At 46.5% G+C, this 14247-nt stretch overlaps 1 protein-coding gene across 1 annotated transcript in view; it reads left to right on the forward strand.

Moving 5' to 3' along the window:
- LOC127031621 (DEP domain-containing mTOR-interacting protein-like) overlaps positions 1–14247 on the forward strand; it is a 37737-nt gene that overhangs the window by 20645 nt on the left and 2845 nt on the right. Inside the window, exons 3-8 of the mRNA XM_050918696.1 lie at positions 1271–1394; positions 6168–6346; positions 7939–8124; positions 10000–10140; positions 11189–11259; positions 13676–13780. Coding sequence (XP_050774653.1) covers positions 1271–1394; positions 6168–6346; positions 7939–8124; positions 10000–10140; positions 11189–11259; positions 13676–13780 — 806 coding nt within the window. The remainder of the gene's footprint in view (positions 1–1270; positions 1395–6167; positions 6347–7938; positions 8125–9999; positions 10141–11188; positions 11260–13675; positions 13781–14247) is intronic.

Genomic DNA, 14247 nt, shown 5'->3' on the forward strand with positions numbered 1-14247 from the left:
TCGAAAGGCAACTTTTTATAATCTCTGATTAATTCTTCCTCCCCTGCCTCCCCACCCCCAAATTCAATAGGGAAAAAAATCTCCTTCCTCTTTGCGGGGAGAGGGAGATGTTTTCGTGTATTAATAGGTTATTTCTTCACACTAAAACAAAACATTTTTTTACAACACGGAAAAACCTTTTTGACACAAACAACCCCTCCCAAACTTTTGACCTGCTCTACTTACCACTTAGTGCAAGCTCACCATGGATCTCAAAGCACTTTCCCTAAATGGGTATATCCCTATTTTACATGTAGGGGAAACTGTGGAGGAGAGGTGCTGTGACTTATTCAAGTTCATACAGTAAATCAGTGGGAGAGCTGAACTCCGATCTTCCAGGTCCTTAGAACTGTTGTCTGTCTCTGTGACCCTATTGTCTTTCAGTGGCATCTCACATATCTGCACATTACCGTCTGCACATACCTACCAGCCAGGCATGTGCAAATGAGGAATGCACAAATACCCAAGGTGTGCGTGCAACTGAGGTGTGGTCCCTTAAATTAGGTAGCTGTATTTGCATAGGCCTAACTTTAAAGATCTGATGTCAAACCTGACGGATTGCCAGTGAATGAATTGGGCAGAGTGGATGCACATTGATTGTATGGGAAATCTCTTTTATAGTTGCATTTAGATATCAAAACATCTGCAATAGGGGAAGAGAAATGTAAATATTCTGAGGCAATTTAATGGGTTTTTGGCTGTTACATCTCCCCCAACCCCCACCCTCTCCAAGCTTCCCTAAATGTGGCAGTGGTTTTTTAACGCACCAGACTAGGAGAGGGTTGCGTTTCTTTTTTTAAGCTTATAGGTGAACTGCAACATTTAGAACTTAAAAAAAAAATTCTGCCTTTTCCATTCAGTCGTCTAATGAGAGCTCTAAATGTCGCTTATCAGGATCAGAACTAACTGCACTTCCTTCAAGCAAAGTTCAGTGCATGTGGCTGGCTGCCTGCCCCAAACATGGGTGTGCAGCTGTTGTGCATGGGACCCTGTTTGGTGTTTGAATGCCCACCTGCCCTACTGCATGCAGGAATTGTTTCTATACAGCTCGTTGTAGTAATCATAAAGTTGGAGGTCTGGAAACTGGGCCACGGTGTACTGCCTGTAACTCCTAAATGACTGAAAGCTGGCTTTGTGCTCAGGCTGGAGTTCTGAGCTCAGCTCTAATGTATGCATTATGGGGTAGTATTTAAACCTGCAGTCCTGATGTCTCCTTTGATTTTCTTTCCAGTTTGTGACGATCACTCGGACTACAAGGATGCCAAGTTGCTCTACCGTTTCCGCAAGGACGATGGGACCTTTCCTCTCAACAAAGATGTAAAGGTGTTCCTGAGGGGGCAGAGCCTTTACGAGACGTACGTGAGTCCTTCCCCGAAAGGTGTATCGCCACGCAGTCTGCTGGCTGCCTTCACAGCTGCAGCTCCAGAGCCAGGGAGCTGAACCATTGCCAATGTTTCTCTTGCTCCATAGCATCAACTGGTATCTCCAGCTCTGACTCCTTGCTGCCTTTCTCACTCCAGCAAAGCAGCAGGAACTGGAATGCAGGATCGGAACTCGTTGCTGCTCTGGGGGGACTTCACGTTCAGATCCAGATCTGGACTTCTCGACTTGGAGCCATTAATAGTGAATACAGGATTCTGGCCTATGGCTAAAGTGCTAGCCTAGGATCTGGGAGGTCTGGGTTTGAGGTCCTGGTTTGCCACAGGCTTCCTGTGTGACCTTGGGCAAATCAGTTAGACACTCTCTGCATCACTTCCCCCCGAATAAGGGGATAATAGCACTGTCCTGCCTCACAGGGGTGTTGTGAGAATAATTGCATTAAAGACTGTGAGATGCTAAGATACTATGGTAATGTGGGTGACCAGACAGCAAGTATGAACAATCGGGACAGGGGGTGGGGGTAATAGGAGCCTATATACAAAAAAGACTCAAAAATCAGGACTGTCCCTATAAAATCGGGACATCTGGTCACCGTAATGGTAATGTGGGTGTTCCAATATGTAGCTTAGATTCCATGGACGGCTTCCTTTCATTGAGCGGGTTATCTCACACACACACACACACACACACACACACACACACACACACACACACACACACACACACACACACACACACACACACACACACACACACACACTCGTGTGTGGAGATTTCACTAATTACTCCTCCAGGTCAAAAACCAGCTTCTTCTCTGGGTCTGACGGGGGAAATTGCCTGGCGAATCTGGATCTCTGCATTCCAGTTAGCCTCTTAATAGGACTGGAAGGCAGAACACAAGTAGCTGGTCAGCGCTGCTCCCCTCTTTTGTGGGTGTGGGGAAGCAGAGCTCTGGTAAGGTGGGAGTGATTAAAAGGGGATGGGTGTTTCTGGGCTGTTAGATCCGGATGGCCCAGCCAATCCACCAACAGGGGGATCACACAGAGAGTCTGTGACAAAGCTGGAACTGATTCCAAATCTCTTGAGTCCCCATCACATGTCTTAACCACAGCGCACCCCCTTCTCTCCATTATTATCAGTTATCCAGTATGTTCTAGTGGTCCCAGCGTCGGACTGGGAACCTGACCTTCCAGACATTGAGCCTACCTCCTCGTTAACTCTGACCTTAAGCCAATCACTTAATCTCTGTGTTTTTATTTTTCTCCCATCTGTTAAATGGGAATGAAAATATTGACCTTGCAGGGGCTGTCTTATATGATCAGTGCTTCAAAAAGTATAAAAAAACTGTATGCAGGCTAACTATTATGCCTGAAATGAAACCCTGCACAGGCTTGGTTTGGAATTGAGGAGCTAAATTCCAGAAGCTGTGTATAATCTCATCACACTAATTATTCTCTGCTGAGCGAAACGCTGGCTGTACACCAGCAGGGCTCCTCACCATCCTTCCAGCATTGGACTTGGATGCTGTTTCTGGCATCTCCCGTCATGTGAAGCATTCCTTGGCTTCTTGGTAGAGCAGAGTGAAAAATGTTAGTAGTTTGTCTCGGAAAACTTTGAAAAATTGTAACTTTTTTCCAAATTTCCATGGTGGTGTGTTTTTTTTTAATGCATTTTGCAAAACAATCATAATGTTTTTGGATTTTGAAAACCTAACACCCCCCAACCTTTTTGGCTTCTTGGTCCCCACCCCACCTCTTTTCTAGTGGCAAAATTTGGAGGCGGGGAGAGCGGAGAAATAAACAGATTTTATTTTTGTCATTTTAAAAAAAATCACAACTAACACCAATTCTCGTTTAGGGGGGGAAGCTATTTTCTATCTCAGTGACTGTTTGGTGTTTTTTTGCAACACCCTGTAGTTCTAAATCTCGGAAATGGTCTCTTCCTAGAATCAGATCCAGTCCTGTGTTTAAACTCGTTTCAGCCACAAAGGGTATGTCAATGCTCCAGTGATGCAGTACGGCACTGCAACTCTGCTGCTGTAGTGCCGTCCAGTAGCTGTTTCCTGCGTTGACGGAAGCAGTTTTTCCATGGATGTAGTGAATCCATCCCGCCGAGAGGCTGCAGCTAGGTTGATGGAAGAATTCTCCTGTCAAACTTGCCACGTTTACACCAGGGATTAGGCCACCCTAACTCCAGTGCTCCAGACACTGAGCTATGTAGCTAGGCTGATCTAATTTTTAAGTGTCGGCCAGGCCCAGGAGTGGCTGAAGCACCCTAAAAGTGTGTGTGTGTTGGGGGGGCAGGCACCTGAACTGTGGTCCCACCCCTCCAAAAACCCACCCTCATGCTGTCCCTTCCTGCGAGGCACCACTACGGTACTGCCTCTTTCCCCCCAAGATTTTGCCCCCACTCACTCCTCTCTGCCCCCTCCTCCCCTTGTCACTCATACTTACAGCTGGAAAAAGTGGAAAGGCCATGGTTCCCTTGGGCCCTCCTGTTCCGGTGCCCCCTGGTCAGGCCTAAATCACTTCTGTACCTCGTTTCAAGCACTCGCTCATCTTAATGCTCTACTTCGGCTAAGCACCTAGCACTCAGAATCTCAGACTGCAGTTAAAGTGAGAACCCAACATTGGGCAAACTTGTGCAGAACTCAGCATGTGCTGTCTGTCCTCTGTTGGGCCCATGTTCTGATTTCAATCTGTCAGAAATTAGCAGATTAAGGCTATACTTCTGTTGTTGTGCTTTTTCCTAAACAAAATAGCATAAGGCCTGCTCTGTGCTAGAAAAATCCACACCCCTGAGTGGTGTAGTGAAGCCAATCTAACCCACCATAGACAGCATGAGGTGGACGGAGAATTCTTCCATGGACCTAGCTACCGCCTCTCTGAGAGGTGATTTGTCTATGCTGACAGGAGAACCCCCCCCACTTTCGGCGTGTCTACACTGAAGTGCTATAGTGGCATAGCTGTAGCATTTCAATTGTAGACAAGCCCTAAGAAATGCCTTCTGAAGGCAGGGTCGGCTCCAGGCCCCAAGCATGGCGGCATGCCGTGGGGGGTCCGCTGGTCCCACGGCTCCACCGAAGCCTGGGGGAGGTCCACCGAAGCCTGCGGGAGGTTCACCGGAGCCTGGGACCGGCGACCGCCAGAGCGCCCCCCGTGGCATGCCGCCGTGCTTGGGGCGGCGAAATGTCTAGAGCTGCCCCTGTCTGAAGGTATCCAGCTGTGTGCATATGTGGGGTTAGGGCACCCTCTTGTGGACACATCAGTTTTAAACTCCAGAATTTAGGAAGCACAGGTTTAACTGCATTTAAACTGTGCCCTTTCTAGCAGTTTAGATTTTCAGGGGGTTACAGGAACCTTTTGTTACTTTTTGACTCTCATTCTCTGTCTTGCTTTGAGTTGACCTTGAATTGGCTGTGCTGAAATGACCCTCTTTTGCCTAGATTTGATTCAAATCCATGTGAAAGGAGCATGTTTTGCATGGGTTCACCTGAAACAAGCAAAACTCCCATGGTGCCTTTCTATCTTGGCTTTGGGCTCTGTTACAATTACCTGCACAGCTCATTACAGCTCATTACAGCTAGTCTTTTCGAAATTAGCTGGTGTTTTCCATTGTGCATTAAACGATGGAGTGACTCACCTGTCTCCTCAGCAGTGTTTTGAATGAGACTTAGAATTTAGGTTCCGATCATGTGGGTTAAACATCTCATTTAAAAGTGCTTTTTCTCACCATACTTGTCTTCAGCAATGGGGCTTTTGCCATTTCCCTTGGGAGCTCATGGCTATCTCTACATGAGAAAGCTGCACTAGTTTTAAATAAAGGAGCGGTTTTAAATGGATGTAGTTAAGCCACCACAATAGGCTGTGTAGATATTTATTTCGTCTTAGCTTAAACTGATTCCTGGAGTGTCTACATAAGGGTTTGAACTGGCTTAATTCAGTTTAAAATTAATTAGTTAAACCAGTGCAGATTTCTTGGGCAAACAAAGTACTCATTGGACGCTTACCCTACTGTTCAGCCTACAATGTTCCTTTTCTTAATTTTGTCTGGCCGCACTTAGCTGTTCCCCCTAAGGAGTTCTCCTTTCATGGTGTCCACACCTTCAAAATCCTTAGGTAATTATTACCCCTCCATCACTGTGTAGCCAAGCTAGGCTTTGTTCTTTGGTCCTTCCTCAGATGGCAGCACTTCCCTGTAGCCTTATAAACCAGATCTCAGTGAGGAGGGAGTATTTATTTATGGTGGAATTGTAACAGCTCCTCTGTTTACCTCTCATGTCTCCATGCTGGGCCAGAGTCTTTCTTTCCTTGAGGACTTCTCTTTTTCTCATCCATTCTAGCATGCTCATCTCCTTTAAACTCCAATCAAATCCATGGAACATCCTGGACAGTCTGTGTGGTTCTTACTGGCTTTGATGTTACCATGAGATTCACCTTCTGGGTCCTCCACATACAGCATTCTGACATGGGAACAACATCATTCCAAAAACTGCCCTGAGCTAATGGCTCGAGAGGGGAACCGTCTGAGACTTGGAGTTACATAATCAAGCATATTATGGTGTAGTAATGTGTATTGGGTCCCCCCACTGTTTGTTTTCTCTCTGCTCATGACAGGTGGGACAACCAATGCTTCAGTTGGCTTTAGTTCCTGCCAAGCGGCTTGTGTAGTTATAGGGCTAAAGAAAAGATCGCTCTTCTCGGTCCATCCCACTCCTTACCCCTTGGCATGTCTCTTCTCTGTGCCAGGCTGATCAATGTAGAAGACTCCATACTGAAGGCGAGAGAGGATAATTCTGTGAAGTACCAGAGGACATTCCTGGGCTGTGAAATGATTGACTGGCTCATCCAGGAAGGGGAGACAGCAAACAGAAAGGAAGCTGTGGAGCTGGGCCGAGCACTGTTGGAACATGGGATCATTCAGCATGGTAAGCTGAAGTTCCTGGGGATGGGGAAGGAAGGGGAAGGATGGGGTGAGCTATCAATGCTTTGCTTGGAACAACCCCCCATTTATAACAAGTAACAAATGCTGGTCATTGCCGACTGCTAGTTTCTACTCGGAGATAGCAATGGGTCCATTTAGTTCTATTTTTGGAATGGGGACTGCTGGGGCCCGGGCTTCTGGTGTCACCCTTGAATGTTTGAGATGGAATCTGAGTCACTTTCTGGCATCTCTTCAAAGCATTATTCCCAAGCCACAGAAGTGGGATTCACATCTGGATTTCGAGACACTTGAAGCCTGCTTGTGCACACGCTCTGCGAGATCAGAGCTGAGATTCCTCGCCAACACTATAAATGAAGGAATAAGACAGTTGAAGTGGAGGGGCTCGTTCAATATCTGGCCCATTTCTAAGGCCATATATTTTGGAGGGCTCATCTACATGGAGGGTTACTGTGGAGCCGGTGAAAAGGCAGCACCCAGCTTGCAGAGACAAGCTCTGAATTTGCTTGTACAGAGAGACAATGGCGCTGTGACAATGCTGCCTCCATTCCTCTGGGAAAGGGGGTTAACTCTTTCACTGCTGATCGGTTTAGCAAAAACCTAGCTGCTCTGGGGCTGTAAACAGCACTGATAGAGCAGCACCACTTCTCTCCTTCTTCCTCCTTCTCCTCCTCCTTGGGTGACCAGATGTCCCGATTTTATAGGGATAGTCCCAATTTTTTGGGTCTTTTTCTTATATAGTCTCCTATTACCCCCCCACCCCAGTCCTGATTTTTCACATTTGCTGTCTGGTCACTCTACCTCCTCCTCCTCCTCAAACCAACAGGGAAAACGTTCTCATTCTTGCCAATGAGGAAATGCCTCATTGTTATCAACTTAACGTCCTGTCAGTTATTTCTGTACCATCAATAAACCCGACACTAGCTTGAAATAACCCCAGCCTTACTGGACTGTGGGATTTTTACTTGACATTATCAACATTACTTTGGTGTGCTCCTGCAATGCAAGGCATTGTGGGAGGTGTAGTCCCACACCCTGCCATGCCTGGCTGTTGGAGAAGCGGGGGGTTGGCAGGGGAAGGGATGAGGCTGCATCCCATGGCTGGATTTGATAATGGAATAGCTTCCTCCCTCACCAGACTCTTATGATACTGAAAAGGGGAATTAGAACACACCCAGTCTTGAAATCCTGAGTATTAAAAAATCCTGAGGCTCCCCAAAAGCCCGAGACTTTAAAAATAATGATTGTTGGGCTCCTTCTATTTGCCTTCTGGTTTCTGAGCTTTAGGTTTGGTTTTAGCTTTTATGGGGTCGTGTTTTCAAGCTTTTCTCTGCACCCTGCGGGTTAGAAATTCATATTTTGTTTTTTTAATGAAAGCTGAGAGTCTCCCCTCTTCACATGACTCCAGGAGCTGGGGATTTAATAAAAGAAAAACACCAGGTACTGTGACAATCACTAGAACTGATAACACTGCAGCAGGTCTTCTCCTCCAGCCCTGCTGCTGAATGGCGAAGATGTAGCTCCCCTTTGCTATGAGACCCCTGATGGCCGCTCTGCCCTTTCCTGTTCTCTTCGCAGTCTCCAGCAAGCACCACTTCTTTGACAGTAACCTGCTCTACCAGTTCCGGATCAACTTCCGCCGGAGGCGACGGCTCACGGAGCTGCTCAATGAGAACTCACCCCGGGCTTTGTCGGAGAGCCCTGACAGCCCCTTCTGCCTCCGCAAGCTCAACCCGGAGCAAGGCAACTCCAGCTTCCTCTCGGGTAATCAGGGATGCTGGGGCAGGGGTGGGATTGGAAGGGGTGCTGCTTATACTGAGATTGTGTAAGGGGCAGGTAGCATTGCTGCTGGTTTTGAATGCCCCTCCTAAGGAACTAGTGTTGGGAAATGTCCTGGGACTGGCAGCTCCTTGCTCTGTTCCCCATGTTCTCCCCTCACACCCCCAGGAAAACAACTCAAGCCTCTTTGCTCCTTGGTTTTCCTCTTCCCAATAGAACCGCTAAAGGCTCCTCTGTGAGTGACCACTTGTTTCCCAGATCATCAGTGCACCCTCCTGGGTAGTGCAGGCCCCGAACACCACCTGAGGGGGGCTGCTGTTAAAGCACCTCTGATCCAGCCATCTCTTGTGCGCATCCTTTTGATTTAAAGGACCTGACAGGCCTCCTACCCATAGCAGAAGAGAATCTTGCACTGCTTCCAGTTCAGCTTTTAAATTAAAAAAAAAAAATCAGTCTAGGCTCCTATGGCTTGGAGTTGATGTCAGCTATGCTGAGTTGCAGCAGTCAAGTGAGAAGCAGGAAACAAGGAGAGCAACATGAGAAGCAGGAAAATGGATCTAAATCCAGGGGATGACACCTGGCTGGTATCCAAGCTCCTGCTGTCACCTCTGCCAGCGTCCTGCAGGGATTGGTTCTTGGCCCCATGCTATTTAACATTATTACAAGTCACCTGAAAGAACACGGAAAATCATTGCTGATGAAGTTTGCAGATGACACATGAAGTGAGGGACTTCTAAATTATGAAGAGGACCAGTGACGGATTCAGAGAGATCTGGATTGCTTGAAAAACTGGGTTCAAGCAAACAATATGCACTTTAATATGGCTAAATGTATATATCTAGGACCAAAAAATGTCGGCCGTACTTACAGGATGGGGGACTCTATCCTGGGAAGCAGTGACTCTGAAAAAGTTTTGGAGTTCATGGTAGTGGACAACCAGCTGAAGACGAGCTCCCAGGGTGACACTATGACCAAAACAGCTAATGCAATTCTGGGATGTCTATAGAGGGGAATCTCAAGCAAAAGCAGAGATACTCTTACTCTGTACTCCTATATCTGGCATTGGTGCGACCACTGCTGGAATATTGTGTCCAGTTCTGGTGCCCTCAACTCAAGAAGGATGTTGATAGGTTGTAGAGTGTTCTGAAAAGAGCCACGATAATGAGTAAAGGATTAGAAAACATGCTCGTAGCGATAAACTCAAGGAGCTCAATCTATTCAGCTTAAAGAGAAGGTTAAGGGGTGACGATCACAGTCCATAAGTGTCAACGTGGGGGACAAATATTTAATAATGGACTCTCCAATGTAGCAGAGAAAGGTGTAACACAATCCAATGGCTGGAAGTTGCATGTAGACAAATTCAGACCGGAAATAAGACGTAATGGTGGGAGTAATTAACCACTGGAATAAATGACCAAGGGTTGTGGTGGATTCTCCGTCACTGACAATTTTTAAATGAAGATTGGATGGTTTTCTGAAATATGTGTACGAGGGATTATTGTAGGGCAGTTCTCTGGCCTGTGTTATCCAAGAGGCCAGTGTGGATGACCACAGTGGTCCCTTCTGGCCTTGGAATCTATGGGCCCTCACATCCACAGGCCTTGCTAGGTGAAGACTATGAAGGGAGATCCTCTGAAGGTTTACAGTTTCCTAAATCATTCAGACCTCTTGAGTCTGCAAAGGTGGGCTGGGTATTTTGTAAGGACTGAATTCCTTGACTGAGGGCCGGTGGACGTGTGTGCATTGAGGGGGAGGAGAACCGCTTCTCTGACTGTCAAACTTGGGCTGAAAAAGCAGGCCAAACTCTACCCAAACCCATCTGCTCGCCCCTAGCCAAGGAGCTGTATCTGTGTCTTTCAGTCCAGCCCAACAAGGAGATCAAAATAGTGTCAGCAGTTCGGAGGAGCAGTGTCACCTCTCTTGCCGGAAGTTCCAACTCCTATTTCACTCCTGCGCCCAGCCTGGGATTCCTGCCAGCAGCTGAATGCAACCCCAAATCAGGTGAGGTCTCAGATTTCAGTGTCACTTACCTAACGCTGAGAGGGGCTGAAGAGATGACATTAGACTTCAGACTAGTGATAAGAAGGCTGATTTCAACAGGCCTGAAAGGAAAGGGAAGAATTGCATGAACAACGCTAGGGAAGTTCATCTTGCACGCCGTAGCTCAATTCCAGTTCTAGTGCCGGGGGCAGATGGCAGTGTGATCTTGGCTTGGCAAAGGGATTGGCACCAGAAAGGCCTTAGCTTTGCCATTCCATAATTAAGGTTGAAGCTGACTTCTTGCCGTAAGCCACATTTTTATACACCACCTCTCATTGCAATGAAACCATTTTTTTCTGGCAATGTTGTATGCCTCCTCTCCTCTTGGGGCAGACCTTTTCTGTTCAAAAACAAACACGATTATACCAGAAAGGTTTTAAAGTTATGGTTCCTTGAGCATGTTGACTTGTACACCACTTTGGAGAACAGTTTTCTGAGGCAGGCCGTCTTTTTGAAGGGGTTCGTTACATCACCAAAACAGCATGCTTAGAAGCTGCAGCTTTCTGGTGCTGTTTTGGTCTAAGGAGAAGGGCCCTTTAATGCTGGGCTCTGTAAATATGTGTGTAAATTAGAGCACATTGCAACATGTTTAATTTCTACACACTTTTTTTTGAAGAAAACAAATTGTTTTGTGTTGATCAAAATATTTCAGGTTCTCCTTGGAAAACAGAATCTTCATTTCCATTTTCAAAAACTTTGAACTTTTTTTTTCTTGTTTTAAACTGCCCCTCCCTCACTTTTTTTGTTGCGGGAAGTAGAGGGACGTTTCAGTGGAAACTTTCCCTGCCAGTTCTAATACTTGTATAGAAGTGATACAGATAAGGAAGATGTCTGTGAATTTGTCCCAGACCTGCTCTGTTCTCGTAGAATGCTTTTTTGCACAGAAAAGCTTTCGATGGTTTGTGCATCCATTCTCTAGGCTTGTACTTCCAGTCTTCCTTGTTATGCATTATATCGTATTTAACTTTGCACACGTGATTATAATCGGATCTGTCACCTTTGGCTGTAGTGCTAAAGAGGCCTGTCACCAATGAGGAGCTCCTGTCCCCTGGGGCTCCATACATCAAGAAAACACTAACCGTAAGTGACCAGTCAGAACGCTGTAACATTCGCAGTAACGCTGAACCCTCCCTGGCTGCTTTGTTAGCTTTCTAGGTGTTGTCGTTTTTCACTCTTGTGTGTTTCAACTGTGACTGAATCTCACGTCATCAGGACCTTTTTTTGTTGCTCGACTTGCATGAGATTTGTGAGCTGGTGCCTTGGGATATTCTTGTGTTTTGAATGGGCAGTGACTGTCTCCAGGTTGCTACTGCTTGGTGATGTTTTGTATATGTGTCAGGGTGGAGAAAGGAGAAAAGTCCTTTTAAGGAGAAACCTCCATTGCATTCCATCTAAGCTTATACAACGGCAGCCTCGCTTGTCAAAGGCACTAAGACGTTCATTTCCCTTTCCTGTCACAGGCTGATTGCCTTTCCATGCCACTTTGTATGCACCTGGTTCCTATGATCTACTTACAGATAGCTGAAGGCATCTCTAAGTTTATTAGGATACTCTGTGGGTTCAAAAGGGAATAGGAAACCATTCTGAACTCTAGGAATGTTCAGGTGTCGAGCTCCTGGTTATGTGACTTAGGAAACCATAGTTGTTGGGGTTTTTTATTATTATTTGTATTACTTTGGAATCTAGTGGCTTCAACAGATCAAGGCCCCATTGTGCAAGGCACTGTATGTGCACATAGTGAGAGACAGTCCTTGCCCTGAAGATCTATCTATCCTTTTTTCCCCTCTAAATGATGATTTGTATGTATGTCCCACTCTTCCTTCTTTGCTCCCTTACACAGGAATTGAGTAGAATGCAGCTCCAATCCATGAGCCAGATCCTTCAGTCCAGCTCCACTGGACACTGAGAGATTCACTTTATACCAGGGGAATCTCCAAGTAGCCAGTTAAAAATGTTTTATGGTCCACTTGCCCCACCAGAATGGCACAAGGGGGCTGTAGGAGAGCAGTGGATCTGGCCTAAAATGAGTGCAAAAAAAAAAATAGACTTCCTGTTTGGCCTCTTTCTGAGTGCTGTGTTTAGGGACATGCCATCCATTCTCAATACCAGCCTTGCTCTGACTTTTAACTCTGTCAAGCTGGGCCTTTCAGCTGCTTTTGCATGGCTCATTTCCACTCCTTAGCTGTGCTGCTGCTGTTGCTGTTTTGTAACATGTGATGCCCTTTGAGGGGTCCTTTGTATGTGTTGACCATTACAGCATGCTTCTCAGACAAGCTGGGATTGGGGGGGGGCGAAAGTGGGGAAAGAGGATGTTTTTGTTCAGCGTGTGACTTCCCTTGCCAGCAAAAGTGCAAGCGTCATGCATGGTGCAGCAGTGTCTCTTGGTATGTTCTTTGCATGTGACTTGCTTAAAAATCTTGCATTGTCTATGCGTGATCCTTGTACTCGACAGCATAGGAATACCAGTTAGAAAGTAACTTTGGAGACAATCTCAGTTAAACCTTGTGGTTTTGAGTCTCATTTGGTGTATGGCCCAGAAATATATTGTTGCTCCTCTGATGAGTAACAGAAGATGTCAGGGGTTCTAACAGGTTGGTTTCTTGTTAGAGAGGGAATCAGCAACACAGATCCTGGATATAGTCTTACTGTAACTTGTTTTATTTACACTATATACACTTGTCCTTGAACAGAAATGGTCACAAATGGCATGCAGGCTATAGGAAGCTGCATGGAACTTGGAGGGAGGAACACAGGTTTCATGAGGGAAGAGTTTGGAGGAGGCACGAGGAAGCCAGTCTGTGTGCACATTGTTGGAATGCTAGCTGCAGCATCCCTGTAAATAGTTGTCCTAACGAAGAGCCAGAGAAGTTTTAGAACCTAGAGCACTTTCTAGCGTGTCACACATTAAACACAAGAGGAGAACTCTTTCAGGGAGAATGACTCTAGCCTGGCAATTAAGGCACTCACCTGGGAGGCAGCAGATGTGGATTTAAATCCCTACTCTGAATCAGGCAGAGAGTAGATTTAAGTTCTCTCCTACCTACCAATGAGAGCCTTCATCACCAGGTTCAAGAGTTATTCTTTCTCTTTGGTTCAATGAATATTTTAGTATTTATACTCAGTGGAACAGCTTCAAGAGGAGAGACTGGAGCAACCCACCACAGAACAACCTGTGGCCTCGTGGTTAGGATGCTCGCTTGGGAGGGAGAATATTGAATTCAAGATCTGCTGCAGAATGAGGATTCACACCTAGGTCTTCTACATCCCAGTCAAGTGCTCTAAGCAGAGACGTGTGCACGTTTTCTGAAGCTGGCTGGCCCACTCAAGAGTTTATCTCACTGTAGAGTATATGGGGCATTCACTAGTGGCAGTGATAATGGGGCAAAGCTAAATGCTGACCACTTCAGTTCAGCAGAACTCCTTTGCGTGGTCATCTACATGCAGGCAAGAAAGTCTTTGTGAGTCCTTCCTTACAGTCCCTCTGTTCTGCCTGTAGATCGTGGGGGATGCTGTGGGCTGGGGGTTTGTGGTCCGTGGAGGGAGACCCTGCCATATCCAGGCTGTGGACCCTGGAGGACCCGCTGCAGCAGCAGGCATGAAGGTACTGTATAATCTGGATCTTCCTGGTGTAGCATGTGATATCACTTGTATGCTGATCAAACCTGTTGGGCCAAATTCATCTCCGACATTAATCCACTGACTGCAGGGGCGGTGAATTCAGTCATCACTCATTACTAGGTTTCAAAGCTGTAGGAGTCCCTGCGACACTTGGAGTGAGGATTGCAAAGCATGCACCTCCTTGCCAGCAATGGGACCTCTGTGTGTTAAGGTGGCTGGGGCCTGGCTCTTTTCAAGGGCTTATGAAGACCCAGCTGTGGCTGTTGCTGCTCTGATCTAAACCTCAGAGTGGGGGGAGAGATAGTGTAGAGGGAAACATTGCATGGCCCATTACATTGCATTACCTCTACAGATCGGTGTCAACAAATACCTGTGTCACATACTACGCTGTGGAAGCTTGACACTGACTCTGGGCTTGTAGGTCGCCTGATGAGTTTATTTCGGAGAAGA

This window comes from Gopherus flavomarginatus, chromosome 11, assembly GCF_025201925.1.
Source record: "Gopherus flavomarginatus isolate rGopFla2 chromosome 11, rGopFla2.mat.asm, whole genome shotgun sequence".
Classification (NCBI taxonomy): Eukaryota; Metazoa; Chordata; order Testudines; family Testudinidae; genus Gopherus; species Gopherus flavomarginatus.